The sequence below is a fragment of the Cherax quadricarinatus genome, chromosome 6 (assembly GCF_038502225.1).
Source record: "Cherax quadricarinatus isolate ZL_2023a chromosome 6, ASM3850222v1, whole genome shotgun sequence".
NCBI classification, from domain to species: Eukaryota; Metazoa; Arthropoda; class Malacostraca; order Decapoda; family Parastacidae; genus Cherax; species Cherax quadricarinatus.
In genome coordinates, this window is record NC_091297.1 from 22,941,603 (window position 1) to 22,958,797 (window position 17,195).

General features: G+C 40.5%; 1 protein-coding gene across 1 annotated transcript; it reads right to left on the bottom strand.

Moving 5' to 3' along the window:
* Positions 1-419: 419 nt before the first annotated feature.
* Positions 420-4,269, bottom strand: LOC128694236 (uncharacterized). The gene is made up of 2 exons (XM_070082091.1): positions 4,002-4,269; positions 420-2,347 (listed from the first exon to the last, which is right to left on the bottom strand). The coding sequence occupies exons 1-2, from the start codon at positions 4,011-4,013 to the stop codon at positions 488-490; spliced, it is 1,872 nt and encodes a 623-aa protein (XP_069938192.1). The 5' UTR covers positions 4,014-4,269; the 3' UTR covers positions 420-487.
* Between the last annotated feature and the right edge of the window lie 12,926 nt (positions 4,270-17,195).

Here is a 17,195-nt window from a genome sequence, read left to right on the forward strand (position 1 = left end):
CAAGTGAACAAAAGTGTGGTGTTGTGATGAGACAAAAACTACGTTGATCGCCCTTTTCATGCCTTGGGAATTAAGGACTTCAGAAAAATAATAAGGACTGATTAGGAACTTACATTTTGCAAAAATTAATGACTTAGTTTCTAGCTACAGAGTCTGTAAAATATGATCTCCCTCTCTAAATGCATTTTTCCCAAAACCTTAAGACATACATACAAACCAGTAGTTCTTGAATGAGAGGGATGACTCAGGTATGTGGTGAGCATCACGGAATTTGTCCGGATGATGCACATTGGAAACAGATTCTCTAACACTAGAAACCTTCCTCATGGCACGAATGAGGTGCCCAGCAGGGAAAAGTAAAACAGTCAAATGTTCTTGCATAAATGTTATATTATATATTAGTTATATACAAAGGGAACATCATATCAGAATTCGTCGCTTTGAGAACGCTGCATGTAGCGCTATCACACGACGTCAAAGTAGACGTCTATCTGTGATAACCAGACGTATATGGGCTGTATGCATACGGGTTATAGTAGTAGCTTTGACCTATCCCATGGCCTAGTCCGTGACCTAGCCCATGGCCTATCCCGTGGCCAATTCCATGGCCAATCCCATGGCTTAGGCCATGGCCTAACCTGTGAGAATCATGAGCAGCGCCATGCTTCTCCTCCTCGGCAAAGATGTGTATACTGTGGTCCACAACGGGAGCATCGTGTTTACCATCGTGACCCACGCCATGACCCCCTACATGACCCACGCCATGACCATGACCTACACCATGACTCACGCCATGACCGTGACCCACGCCATGACCCCCTACGTGACCCACGCCATGACCGTGACCCACACCATGACCTCCTACATAACCCGTGCCATGGTGGCCGAGGCCATGACCCACACCGTGACCCACTACATGACCCACACCATGGTGACCATGGCCATAACCCACACCATGACTCACAACTTGACCCACACTGTGGCCCAGACCATGGTGACCGTGGCCAAGACCCACACCATGACCATATCCTGCAACATGGCTCAAACCGTGGCCTACTAGATGACCCACACCGTGACCCCCTGCATGACCAATTCCCAGACCCACACCATGATGGCCATAGCCGTGAGCAACCCCAAGGCCAATATCGTGAATGGCACCATGATGACCGTAATCCCCTACACCATGACCTATTGCATGACCCACGCCATGGCCTACAACATGACCCACTCCATGGCCTACTGCATGACCTCCCCCATGACCTATGCCATGGCCAACTACGTGACCCACACCATGGCCCACGTCATGACCTACTACTGCATGCCCCACCCCATGGCCTACTGCATGACCTACCCCATGACCCACGCCATGGCCTACTGCCTTGCCCACTGCATGACTCACTGCATGGCCTACTGCTTTACCTACACCTTTATCTACGACATGGCCCACACCGTGTCCAACTCCATGGCCTACACCGTGTCCTACTGAATGACCTACGCCGTGTCCAACACCTATACCGTGTCCAACGAGAATTCCATGACCATGTCCATCTCCGTGTCCGTAGCCGAACTGCGATTTGGGTGTGGCTTTGGCTTCGGGAACTGGTGCTGGATTCGCCTCAGCTCCGGCCTCGCGTTTCACGATTCCGTGGACGGGTAGGTAGGAGTTGGCGCCGTATGGTTCGTAGGACACGCTATATCCCACGATGTGTCCTAGCCCGTGCCCATGTCCATGTCCATGTCCGTGACCGAATCCACCGCCATGACCGAATCCACCGCCATGACCGAATCCACCGCCATGACCGTATCCACCACCATGACCGTATCCACCACCAAGACCGAATCCACCGCCATGACCGAATCCACCGCCATGACCGTATCCATAAAGACCATGTCCATGACCGTGTCCATGAAGGCCATGTCCAGCGGTGAAGCCATATTCCGAGACGTATTTATGGCCTCCATGGCCATGGCCGTAGCCTGCTCCATGACCAATGCCGTGTCCAACACCAATTCCGTGACCAATACCGTGTCCAACACCAATTCCGTGACCAATACCGTGTCCAACACCAATTCCGTGACCAATACCGTGTCCAACACTAATTCCGTGACCAATGCCGTGTCCATATCCTAAGCCATGACCAGAGAGGACGTGGCCAAGGCCGTGACCAATGGAGTGCCCGTGCCCGTGGTCACCGACGTGTCCATGGGTGACGACGTGGTCGACTATGTGTACACCGCCGTGACCACCCGGGGAAGGCTTGGCTTCTCTCTTCTGATGCTGGGTTTCCTCTGGCGAGCTCTGCGTCTGGTCTTGGGAAGCCGCAGCAACAGCCAGGAGTAAGACAACCTGGGGAGGACATCGTGGATAAAGGGGATAAATGTTTGTGTTATGGATTACTGGCGACGGGATTCAAGAGAGAAAGGCAACAAGACTTCACTGGGAAAAATTTATTCCTGTAAAGGAAAGTTTTTTTTTTGTTTTTCATTTTTTTTAACTGCAAAAGAAAATCTTAAGCTCTTGAAAAAGAGTTCTCAAGTTTGTGGAATAATGTTTCACATTATCATGAGCGAAACGTGGTCCCAATGAAAACCTTTCTGCTGTGTCCCTATCATGTTTTTTCCCGTTTCATTGTTGTTACTATAATTTTATTTTTATTATTTCTCTTTTTAACTATTATCGCGCATTTTTAGATCTCTGTTATTTGAAGTATCATTCAAGCTATTTTTCTTAGAAAAATACATTTTCAAATGTCTTTACCTGAAAAAAAAAAAATAAAGTGCTATCCTCATGTTCCTTTGTTAGTCGCAAATTAACAAAATTTAACAACAACGGTACTATTTCCGAGTGTGTACATTGTTTATGGGGTGAAGATACAGCATATTTAGACATTTTCTCAAGCTGTAGTGGACTGAAGTTGTCATATCTTGTAATCTATGACAACATCTTGGAAGGCTCGATATTATAATGTAAGATGTGACAGGTTTTGAAAGGGGAGAATGCCAATAGCACATGACCTTCTGGCTTGTCTTTCACAGAGTGTGTTACAAGCGCTTCATGTCAACGCCCTCTCACCCCTACACCTGATTGGCATGACACGCGTTGCGTGTGTACGTGTAAGTGTGTGTACATGAGCGTGTTCAAAGTGTGCCAATCCATACGTATCCTTACGTAGCTGTGCGCTTCCAGTGCATGCAAGTCTACATGAGTATATGTAGAAGATGCTTAATAACACCAAGTAGAGAGAAAGTTTGGGTAGGAATACATGTTAAGAGGAGCACTCGTGAGTAGTAGTGGGTATATACAGTTAATCTTGGGTGAACGAGAATTTGGATGAGTGAACGTGAATTAGTGTACGTGATTAGGATTATATATTAGGAGTGAATTTATTAGTTTAGTATGTGAGAAATGGTTAGTGGATGAAATAATGTGATTAATGATAAGTGCATGTTTATAACGGTGTGTGTGAGTGAAAGTGCATTTATATAAGTAGGGTGAGTGTGTGTGAGTAGGAGTGAGCGTATATGAGTGCAAGTTATTGTGAGTAATAGCATGAGTACGTAGGAGCGAGTCTATGTCGGTAAAGATATTTTTTTAGACTTCTACATTTACTGATGTTCTAAGTGAATGGTGTTTTAAAGAATATATTATTTTTTTGAGTATTTACGAAAGTTCATGCACCAATATAGAAGCATTTTTGCTATTTTGACCGACTAACCATATGTAAAATCTTGCCGCATGTAAATGCATACCACATGTAGACACATGTTATATAAAAGACTTTTCCTATGATCTGAAATTTGTCTCATTTCTGTATATACCAATTTAGATATAGTTACTTTCTTCAGTTTCAGACTAAAACAAGAAGCAAAACAAACTTAAGAACTGTTTGTGAAAACTTATTATTTAAGTACTCCTTAAGTAATCAAATGATATTATTGACTATGAAATCTTTGATATTTAATCACAGAGATTTGTTTGTATGTGTTGGTGTTGTACTCACCAGGCTCCTCATGGCTGCGTTTGACGGGTGGTGAGCGACTGGTGTTAGAGAAAGTGAGAGTGCCACTATATACCTGGCGCTGGTGCCGTCTCGGGTCACCGAACTCGAACAGGCAAGCAGAAATCTCACAGTCAGCGTACATTCGCCATCCAAATTTCTGGTGTGTTGGCCCTCCCAGCAGCCCGTAGTTCGTGTCAAGGCTGTTCTGCGCCAGCCGCTCCGAAAATATACTTAAGGTTTATGCAGCATTGACAGTAGCAGCTAGTCTCTCCCTTGTGAAGAATGTTTTGGCATTCAAAAAATAAGAATATGTAGGATATAAATAAGGTTAGTTTATGTTTCATGGAAACAGTAATAGACATTCTTGAATGACGAGAAAAATATAAAAATATGTTGTGTTGCCGTTAATAATTACTTTATCTATAAAGAGTTGTGACCTCGCGCGAAGCTCCAAGCTTACGAACATTGTAATAAATTTTCCACCTTATTCCTAAGATCAGCGAAAGAATTGTAAGTTACTGCTTTCTGATGCCTCGAAATCCTGGATAATAACATCCTGCAAGTCGTATATTCGACTAATTTATTATTGGCGTGTAATAAAGAGGTGTCACCTTGGCGTGTCACTCACGAGAGGTGAGGCGGAGAGACTCCTCACTGTCTGTGAGTGACATTCTGACAACTCACTACTGCAGGACCCGTCTGTTACAACCAGTAATCATATTCTATGAGACTGCCAAATATGCCGTATGTTTTATTTTCATATTATGTAATATTTTTATTCTCTGTCACGAATAGAGTACGAATTGACTTTGAACTTTCTGTTATATTCTATCTATGTAATATTAATGTCATTAGGATTTTGCTTCTGCTGCATTTTTTGGGGTTTATTGAATATAAAATTTACGACATAATATTATTTTGTATAACATTCTAGCCTCTTAATTTTTCAAGTGTTATGGTAACATCAAAGAAAAAAATGCTGACCCTGGATAGATAAAATTTTATTTCCTTCTGTCACACAAAATAGAATATAGATATATCTGTATAATAAAAATATATGTTATATATCTTTAATAAATACATACGCACAAACATACATACACACACACACACAAACATATATATATATATATATATATATATATATATATATATATATATATATATATATATATATATATATATATATATATATACTGTATATATATATGTATATATATATATATATATATATATATATATATATATATATATATATATATATATATATATATATATATATATATATATATATAGTGGAATGCGAAGGATAAATTGCTAGGATAAGCAAAGGAAACTTTAAGCATTTCGATAAAGCCGAGGTATGAATAATAATTAGTACTTCATTTTTTTTACTGATTCATAGTTCAGTGGAATCCCACTTGATTTTTGAGCAAATGATCAATAAGTTTTCTGTTAAATTTTGGTTTTCTCTAAATATTTTACAAAAATTCCTTTTCAGTTGATAGGATGGAGAAGATCTGCGATTTTTTTGACCTTCAGAAAGTCAAGAGAAAGTTTTAATTTGCTTCAAAGCTGAACTCTACCAATGGTGTCACTGCTGAAACTGCAGTTTCAGAGGTGCTTGTGGCTTACCTGGTTACTGCCTCAGCTAACACACTGGAGCGTCAAGCTTCGGTCCCCTGACGATAGGAAACATTAGGGATATTTCCCTTGACCTGCTGTACCTGTTCACCTAGCAGTAAGAGGGTACCTAAGTGTATTAAGGTCTTTAATGGTTGTTATACTTCAAATTGTATTAACAAAGCACAAGACCTTTTTGGACATTCAGCGCTTTAAAAACATTCCGTTTCTGATATAATGCAATAGATGTATGATAATGGATTGGTTGCCAGATGTGTAATAATGTTTGGGGGGCTGCCAGATGTATGATAGCAGATTGGTTGCCAGATATATGATAATGTTTGCGTTGCTAGATGTACGATAACATGGGGTGCCAGAGTATCAACACCAGCTTTGCTACTGGGTCAGATCAACCAGGCTATGATGAATATGTGGGGCAGCGGGCCTCCAGCAGCAACAGCCTGGTTGACCAGACGAGCTTGGCCCATGGTCTGGCTCAGAGAATAGATAAACTCTCGAAACTCTTCAAAGGTACATCAAAGGTGCCGTGACCAATTGCACTCACATTACATGAATCATGATCCCAACGTAAAAAACAAAGACTATTCAAATTCCACTTTTCCTCTTTCGACAATCCGGGTCAATAAAACGTTCAATATCTTCTGCCAGAAGCGTGAGAAAATTTCGACGATAGGGGAAACAGCCTCACTATTAATGCTGAGATTCTTCATAATCAGGCAAGCTCTTCTCTGTGAGAGTGGCAACCCTTCCAGAGAAGAGATCTGCCCCCTCGGCCCTCACCTCATACACCATCACCGTGATAAGATGATCCAGCGTCAAGGTAAAAGGGGTTCCAGCGAGTTTAGCTTTACTGGATTTTCCTGTGTTACTACCCCTCCGGGTTAAAAATCCTAACAAAATCTTCGTTTTAATTCACGTAGGCTAGCTACGTCATTCAGCTTCATAAAACTCAAAATTTATTTGGTTTTATTTCTGAATTCGTTGGACGTGTAAACGACACTGAATTGTGATTTCAATGATGAATGTGCTTGCTTCTCAATGACTAAACAACAATCATTTTTAATACAGTTGCTAAACCTTATAATGATGGAGTTCGTAAATGATCAAGTAATCTAATGAACTCCAATTTACTAACAGGAAAAAAAACCTCGTTAAATATCATGTCATTTTTCCAAACGAAAACAAATGATTAGGACTCCTATTGAAAAGCAAGGGTATCATACGTACATTGAGAGACTGCATAATGAGTGTAAGGGATCCAAGACTATTCAACAGCTTCCTTCGTACATAAGGAGGATTACCAAAGACCCATAGCCCTCTTCAAGAGGAAATCGGACAGGTTTCTAAAGTCACTTCCTGAACAGCCTGGTTGCGGTTTATACGTTTGACTGCCCGCGGCCAGCAGTTACAGCCTGGTTGATTAGGCACTGATCCACAGGGTGGCTTAGTCAGGGATCAAACTGACTCAGGGAACACTCCCCAGGTAGGTAGGGTGGCTGTGGATATATTCCTAGGGGAGAGTGGATGGGTACCTCCGGAGACAACTAGGTGTACGTTCGTATTTTCTCTGCCCAGATCTAACAGAGAGAAATATGTTTCAAGACGACAAGTATTATTATGCTCGTTCATATTGGCTGATTCTTATCTCCAATACGGAATGAGTGAGTTGTTATCAAAATTCTAGCTCAAATGAAAATTATTTGCAGACGAATAAAGGAGATTAGAAAACCTACATGGCTCAAAAAATCGAAATAACACGATTGCAAACAAGGTAAAGAAAGGGTAGGGCCCTAACCCAAGCCAGGCGAGTCCTTAATGTGGCAAGCCAGTGTACACAACCACTGGTCCATGCTAGCCGCCTAACAAGACTCCCCAACAAGGTATATTTCCTGGGACACATCCCAATGCCAGTTTATGTAAACGAGAATCTACAAAAATTTCTTACACAAATATAGAATAATGAAAATAGGATATAGCTGAAATGAAAACTGAAATTACAGATATCTAGCGTAGCACTTAATTGTCGCGAAATATAGCGAATCAGTGATATTATGTTTTCCATATTGCATTATTATAGAGTCAGGCATAAACCCAATCTCATCTTGTTTTTGTCTTCTCCATGATTATAAAGCAGTAACTTGATAACGTTTCTACTAGCTGGCCTAAAACTTTTCGTTGACAAGAAGGTAAAGGATACAGAATGCAAGCACTTAGGACATGTTAATTGGAAATAGTGTGGTCCTGGGACCACGATCACTCACGTCTGTGATACTACTACTACTACTGCTACTACTACTACTACTACTACTACTATACACAAATAACCCGCACATAAAAGAGAGAAGCTTACGACGACGTTTCGGTCCGACTTGGACCATTGACAAAGTCACACTGTGTGACTTTGTCAATGGACAACGTCGGACCGAAACGTCGTCGTAAGCTTCTCTCTTTTATGTGCGGGTTATTTGTGTATCGTTCCAGTCATGGTATTGTGCCTTTTTTTGTTATTTACTACTACTACTACTACTACTACTACTACTACTACTACTACTACTACTACTACTACTACTAATAATAATAATAATAATAATAATAATAATAATAATAATAATAATAATAATAATATCATTATTATTATTATTATTATTATTATTATTATTATTATTATTATTATTATTATTATTATTATAATTATTATTATTATTATTATTATTATTATTATTATTATTATTATTATTATTATTATTATTATTATTATTATTATTATTATTGCTATTATTATCATCATTATAAAGAAGCGGTGTAAATCTAAACGAACAGAAATATGAAAGTGATAATAAAAATTATTAATTAATATTATTCACACAAGCTACACCCCTACTGGTGATTAACCTCATTGTTACTCTACGTAATAATGTATCCTGGGAACAGCATCCAGAAGGGGAGAGGAAACGTTGACATTTCCTTTAGTAAATGTAATTATTTGATTATTCAGAATGTTCGATGCTTGGGGGGAGGATAACATTAAATAACATAACAACTATTATAATAAGACGATTATATAAAACTAATCTTGGACCTACGTTGTGTATAATTATATAAATAGGCACTAATAAATTTGTATACGTAATTTTATGCTGCGGAATGTAGAGTGATTAATATGTAGTGAAGGCACAGTGTGTGTGTGTGTGTGTGTGTGTGTGTGTACTCACCTAATTGTGGTTGCAGGGGTCGAGACTCAGCTCCTGGCCCCGCCTCTTCACTGATCGCTACTAGGTCCTCTCTCTCTCTCTGCTTCCTGAGCTTTGTCATACCTCTTAAAACTATGTATGGTTCCTGCCTCCACTACTTCACTTGCTAGGCTATTCCACTTCGTGACGACTCTATGACTAAAGAAATGCTTCCTAACATCCCTGTGACTCATCTGAGTCTTCAGCTTCCAATTGTGACCCCTTGTGGCTTCCAGACTGGTGCTGCGTACTCCAGTATGGACCTAACGTACACAGTGTACAGTGGCTTGAACGATTCCTTATTAAGGTATCGGAACGCTATTCTCAGGTTTGCCAAGCGCCCGTAAGCTGCAGCAGTTATCTGGTTGATGTGTGCCTCCTGTGACGTGCTCGGTGTTATGGTCACCCCAAGATCTTTCTCCCTGAGTGAGGTCTGTAGTCTTTGTCCACCTAGCCTATACTCTGTCTGCAGTCTTCTTTGCCCTTCCCCAATCTTCATGACTGCATTTGGCAGGGTTGAATTCGAGAAGCCAGTTTCTGGACCACGTGTCCAGCCTGTCCAGGTCTCTTTGCAGTCCTGCTTCATCCTCATCCGATTTAATTCTTCTCATCAACTTCATATCATCTGCGAATAGGGACACTTCAGAGTCTATCCCTTCCATCATGTCATTCACATACATCAAAAATAGCACTGGTCCTAGAACTGACCCTTGTGGGACCCCGCTCGTCACAGGCACCCACTGTGATACCTCTTCTCGTACCATGACTCATTGTTGCCTCCCTGTCAGGTATTCCCTGATCCATTGCAGTGCCCTCCCTGTTATATGTGCCTGATCCTCCAGCTTCTGCACTAATCTCTTGTGAAGAACTGTGTCAAAGGCCTTCCTGTAGTCCAGGAAAATGCAATCGACCCACCCTTCTCTCTCGTGTCTTACTTCTGTTACCTTGTCATAAAACTCCAGAAGGTTTGTGACACAGGATTTGCCTTCCATGAATCCAAGCTGGTTTTCATTTATAATCTTGTTCCGTTCCAGGTGTTCCACCACTCTCCTCCTGATAATCTTCTCCGTGACTTTGCATACTATACACGTCAGAGACACAGGTCTGTAGTTTAGTGCCTCGTTTCTGTCTCCTTTCTTAAATATGGGGACTACATTTGCCGTCTTCCATATCTCAGGTAGTTGCCCAGTTTCAAGGGATGTGTTGAAGATTGTGGTTAGGAGCACACACAGCATCTCTGCTCCTTCTCTAAGGACCCATGGGGAGATGTTGTCCGGTCCCATCGCCTTTGAGGTATCAAGGTCACTTTGCAGCTTCTGCACCTCCTCCTCGGTTGTTCGTATGTCATCCAACACTTGTTGGTATATTCCCTGTTGATGTTCCCTTCTGTGCTGTCTTCCCAGAGCCCTTCCTGTCTCTACTGTAAAAACTTCCTTAAATCTCCTGTTTAGCTCCTCACATACCTCTTGATCATTTCTTGTGAGTTCTCCACCTTCTGTCCTCAGTCTGATCACCTGGTCTTTGAATGTTGTCTTCCTCCTGATGTGGCTATACAACAGTTTCGGGTCAGTCTCGACTTTCGATGCTATGTTATTTTCATACTGTCGCTGGGCCTCCCTCCTTACCTGTGCATACTCGTTTCTGGCTCTGTGACTAATCTCCCTATTTTCATGTGTTCTATGCCTTCTGTACTTTTTCCATTCTCTGTTGCACTCAGTTTTTGCCTCCTTACACCTTCGGGTAAACCAGGGGCTCGTTCTGGTCTTCCCATTGTTTCTGTTGCCCTTGGGAATAAACCTTTCCACTGGCTCCTTGCATTTTGTTGTTACATATTCCATCATTTCATTTACTGGCTTTCCTAACAGTTCTCTGTCCCACAGAACCTCCTGCAGGAAATTCCTCAAACCTATGTAGTCCCTTCTTTTATAGTCTGGCTTTTCCCATTCAACTCCTGTTACTCTCTCCACTTGCAACTCTACTATGTATTCAAAGCACAGAACCACGTGGTCACTAGCTCCTAGGGGGCTGTCATATGTGATGTCCTCAATGTCTGAACTGACCAGGGTGTACACAAGGTCCAATCTTTCTGGTTCGTCCTCCTCTCTCACTCTGGTAGTGTCCTTAACATGTTGGTGCATGAGATTTTCCAGCACCACATCCAACATCTTGGCTCTCCATGTTTCGGGATTCTCATGTGGCTCCAGGTTTTCCCAGTCAATCTCCCTGTGGTTGAAATCACCCATAACCAGCAACTTTGCTCTGCTCGAGTGAGCTCTTCTTGCCACCTCAGCAAGTGTGCCCGCTATTGCTCTGTTGCTCTCTTCATATTCCTCTCTTGGCCTCCTGTGTGTGTGTGTGTGTGTTCACCTGTTTGTGGTGTGTGTGTGTGTGGCATCCCCATATCTCATAATCCCAGTCCCCTGTGCATCAACAGGCAGCTAAAATTGTGGAGAGTGCGGCATAAATGAATGATGCAGTTCAGTATAGAACTGAAGCTTTGAAGGTAATCAGAAGAGGAATTCACAAGAAATTCACTAATATTGAAATTCCTTCAATGGCAATGGTAAAATTGCTTATACGCAGCCCATATCTTGTTCAGACCTTTCAAAAGTTCAAAGAGACCAATATCCTAAAATACACAAACATATTAAGTTTGAAGGTGCTCAGAAGTTGCATTACCAAATTTTCAGCATGGAAGAATTGACGTTAATCAGAAGCAACACTCAGAAATTATCTCATGAAAAGCGGTATTTCAGTTTTTCTAATTTCTTCTTAAAAAGAACTTTGGAACTTATATAAGCCAAAATCTTTCCGACCGTTCCTCTAAGAAAGACTGACCATTTTTGTAAAGAAAATAAGTGCAATGAATTAAGTAAATAAGTTTTGGGAAAGCCTTGTGGAAAATAATGTATTTTCCGAAAAATCCAGCGTATTTTTTATGAAAATTAGTGTAATACATCGTATTTAATAAAAATTAATTTATAAATGAAACCAGCGAGGGAAGCCTGCGCTGAGGAGCAGGAGGAGACGCCGTTGTTTTTTAATGTGATACAAACACGCTAATGTAATGTGCATAATTTTCGTGGCTCTAGGGGTTATATTGGACTTAAAACCTCTCAAATAGGAGCCGAAATTGTTGGATGTGCAGTCCTGCATAACGTGAGTATTAAGCAGATGGGCAGGACAGCCTCAGAACCCCAGCAAGTATGTCTTTATGTCTTTCTGGCCGGTGTTTTCTTCATAAACTTTAGGCAGGGGTTTTGAGTATGATACACAGTAATCTCCAGACAAATTGGTGAGTGTTATGATTATAAATTCTCCTTCTGTTATATAAATGTGTATATGTAATAATTTATTAATTTTAATGTACAGTCCACATGTTTATATTAAATTTCCCCAGAATTCCTGGTGATGTATATTTCATTTGCAATTAATATAGGTCTAGAGCAACTTGTAGATATGACAGTTGTAGGTATCGAAGGGGGACATTTTTTGAGACCTAGGTGTCCCAAAATTTCTACTTGTCTATGTAACTTTGATAAATAATAATTATCTTTGTTACAATTTACTGGTATGTACCTTATGAGCTACATCCAAGTAAATTTAATTTTCCTCAAGCCTAGTGAACATAACAAACAAATTTCTAGCAATGGTCTTGAGGAGATTCAAGTGTTATAGTCACATATAAAACAACAAAATTATTTAACCTAGAGGATAACCAAATAAAGGCAAACTCTGTGGCTTATTTCCTATCAGAATTTGTAGGGGCTGGGTTCTCAAATGGTGTAGTTTCTAGAACTGCCCTAGCAACCGTACATGAATCACCACCACCAGTTATTACTAGAACTGAACCAACACTGTCCTCAGAAGCAGATTCCTGCGCTACTAAATCTGTAATGGTGGCTACGGTAGAGTCTGTGGCAGAATGTATATTAGAGTTTGTAGCTGAATCAGTACTAGGGCTGGAGGCTGTGCGAGGTAATGTTCTGGTTACATGTACTTTTTCCATTGGATCTCTATTTATTTCCGAGTCATCTGCTGCATATAATAATGACATTTTCAATGCTGTTATATTTTGCTCCTCTAACACACTTCAGCTCTGAGGGAGTCGCCGTGAGTTGAACGGCGCATGATAATTTACACAACCTAACATCGAGAGATTGTTTTTTTTTGAGGGAAACACATAATCACTAAATGTTTAAAGATGGCCATAAGAAGCATTTTCTTGTAATTGTACAAAATCCAACAAAATTTGTGCCTACATCAGCCTAAACCCATAAAACGTTCCCTCTGCTTCATCAGATGCATCTACCACTGAATATTGATTCAGATCAGAATTCTTATATTTCAATCAGAGGAAAGCGCCTGTGGAAAAGGAATCGTTCAAAGCAAGAGGAAGATAAATCCAATTCCTTGGATCAAGAGCCTCGTCCTAGCATCAAAGGGAAAAATCATGTAATAACGTAAAATAATACAATATTATTTCGAGATTAAAGTGGCAAAATAGCATCTGCACACTCCAATAAATATATCGACCTTCTTATAAGCTTCTAAGTAGGCTACATGACTTGAAATTTTGAAACCGATCAGAGGAGCCTGTTTCCACTTACCACACGGAAGTAAAATTTATGGATGACCTCTGCAGTATTTTGTACAGGGCTCCCACTCATGCAGATAACCCACTAAATGTTCCCCAAGATACATTACGCAAGTCTAGAAAATGTGAAGCAGACTAAATAAGGTGTTCTCGAGTAATAGACGAGAATTCGCGAGCAAAAAAAAAAAAAAAAAAAAAAAAAAAAAAAAAAAAAAAAAAAAAAAAAAAAAAGCACGAATGCGATGCTGAGAATGTTTCAAGAAATGTGGAAGTCTTCCCTCATTAAACTTTAAACAACATAAAACCAAGGATTTTTTTTCTCATTTACTATTTAAACTAACTGTTTACAATCCTGTAAGGAAAAAATATTAGATTTAGATTTTTTGGGATAAAAAAAATGGTAACTCGGGACCGTCACATCCAAAATTAATACAGAAAATACTTGATGTTAGGATACACTAGTATTTATAAATTAAAGCTGATCTCACCTTCAAGGACCATAACATTGTATCAATCGCATCTGCTAGAAAAATGACAGGATGGATAATGAGAACCTTCAAAACTAGGGAGGCCAAGCCCATGATGACACTCTTCAGGTCACTTGTTCTATCTAGGCTGGAATATTGCTGCACTCTAACAGAACCTTTCAAGGCAGGTGAAATTGCCGACCTAGAAAATGTACAGAGAACTTTCACGGCGCGCATAACGGAGATAAAACACCTCAATTACTGGGAGCGCTTGAGGTTTCTAAACCTGTATTCCCTGGAACGCAGGAGGGAGAGATACATGATTATATACACCTGGAAAATCCTAGAGGGACTAGTACCGAACTTGCACACGAAAATCACTCACTACGAAAGCAAAAGACTTGGCAGACGATGCACCATCCCCCCAATGAAAAGCAGGGGTGTCACTAGCACGTTAAGAGACCATACAATAAGTGTCAGGGGCCCGAGACTGTTCAACTGCCTCCCAGCACACATAAGGGGGATTACCAACAGACCCCTGGCAGTCTTCAAGCTGGCACTGGACAAGCACCTAAAGTCAGTTCCTGATCAGCCGGGCTGTGGCTCGTACGTTGGTTTGCGTGCAGCCAGCAGCAAAAGCCTGGTTGATCAGGCGCTGATCCACCAGGAGGCCTGGTCACAGACCGGGCCGCGGGGGCGTTGACCCCCGAAACTCTCTCCAGGTAAACTCCAGGTAAACTCCAGGAGAGACGTTGTTTAGCTATTATAATGGAAACAACTTTCTTCATAAAATTGACAAATTAATATTTACAAATTAATATCTGTTTAGTGGTAAAAGTTTGAAGCCGATCACAATAGATATTGTCCAATAACTGATCTGATACCAACGATTTCCATTTTCCTAACAATTTTAGCAAAATTACAAATTTATATATACTCGAACTAAACGTTTGAGATATCATCTTGTAAAATTCCTTCTTAACATTATTTTGAAACCGATCAGAGGCATTCTTTACTTACTGAATAAGAAAAATCACTATTCAGTAAAACTGGCAACTTAAAACTTATGCTACGCAAAGGTAGCGTGAATTTTGAGTTCAGGAAATCACACCAGTGGTGAAAATTTGAAGCCGATCAGGTAAGTCATTCTCCATTTAGTTAAAACGAATTTCTACAATTCTACTATTTTACTTCATTAACAAATTCGTCTGCACACAAACGAAACTTAATGGTCACTAACCTATGCCACTGAGGGTTTTGGAAGTTATACTAGCCATTCCAGAACGCTGGTAACAGTTCATCAGCGTTGGCCATAGGGCAGCTTAACTTGCCAAATGTTCCAAGAATTTGATCATCGTTACCGCACATAAGTGTTCAAAATTTGAAGCCGACTGGACAAGGTGCTCTCGAGTTATGAGCGAAATAAAATAGAAAACTTGAATGAAAAATATTCATACACTTTCTGAAAGGTAACCTTTCGGGGTTTCTTAACACATCTCTTTTTTGAGTGTTTTACATATATATATATTTATATATATATATATATATATATATATATATATATATATATATATATATATATATATATATATATATATATATATATATATATATATATATATATATATATATATATATATGTCATGCCTAATAGGTAAAGCTGCTCAATTAGCAAGAACTTATTTAAAAATTTATAATTTGGCACCAAAAGACTCTTAGAAAACTTACCTAACCTTATTATAACGAGCGCAATTTATTTTACCCTAATTCAATTAAACATATTTTAGATACGTTTACAATAATTTAATACTAAACAAACACAATGAAATATTTTTTTTTGTTAGGTTCAGAATGACTTTTGCAAAATTATTGCATACACAAATTTTCGTTTGTCTTATATGGCAAGATGAGCGTTGATATTTAAGCCAAGATCGCAAGTTTTACATATTCGGCACGACATATATATATGCTTAACAATTCGCAAACAGACGAAATTATTTACAAACATTGTCTCTACGTCTAAAGCAGGACTTGAACCTGCTAACTCTGTATCAGAGTCCACAGTACTTTACCACGAGACTAGACCTGCGATAAGCATCGGCGCTTAGCAGAAGCTAAGCGATGTTTCCCATACCCCCAGGCACCAAGCTCGTTTTGAAAGTTATTTCATCTAATCCTTCCACACGCAGTGGACAACGAAAGAGATTTGAAATGCCTGAGGGTATAGGAAACATCGCTTAGTTTCGGGTAAGCGCCCATACTTATTGCAGGTCTAGTTTCGTGGTAAAGTACTGTGGACTCTGATACAGAGTTTAGCAGGTTCGAGTCCTGGCGAGCAGCCAGGGAAATGGCACGGCTGGCAATACTAGGAGAGGCAAGTATCGGTCGTGCTTACAGCTTCATTGTCTCAACTCTAACGGTTTCCTCCGCAAACACGGTAGCTGCCCTGGTTCATGAAGTCCTCCTGTGGAGAGTGATGATCCAGATCCTCCTCAGGCACCTGTACCCACTCCAGCAAATCTCATCTCATCAGATGATATCTTGGAAGCAATTATAGCAACAGGTACCAGGACACACACATATTCCCAAGGCAGCCCATCCACACGCAGCTGGGAAACTTACAGACCTCTTAAAAAAAAGTAAACGATGGCTCCACTATCTTAAATGCTCCACCAACCATCAAGGCATGGCACAACTTGCTACTTTTTGGCAATGTCTGCTTAGCTGTGCCGGAAAGAAGGGAAAAGAGGCTAGCCTCAATGATCATTAAATCTTTAAGAGACTTTCCTAGAACTGATAACCTCATTCGCCTTTCCGGTCAATACAAAAACGGGAGAGGCAAAACCCCCATTCACTCCACTGACAGTGAAAAAGTTAGAGTGCAGGTGAGCAAGAAAATTGAAGAGGGCAACACAGTGGGGGCAATCAGAATTATTACCTGTGAAGATACAGTTGCCCCCAGGGATGCTGACACAGCGAAAGCACTTAGAGGAAAGCACCCTGCCAGGGAAACCAGGGGCACCAACAGTTCCAACACCTCTGTCCCCACTGTGGAACCATTGATCGTGGAAGACTGGGATGTTTACAAAGCAATAATGTCATTCCCATCTGGCTCTGCTGGGGGTTACACTGGAATAAGGCCACAGCATTTAATGGAAATGGTTAATCCCGTTATTGGGGAAATTGCAGAGACACTGCTTTCAGAGATCACAAGGTTCGTCAACAATTCCTTAGCTGGTCTGATTCCTGATGAAAC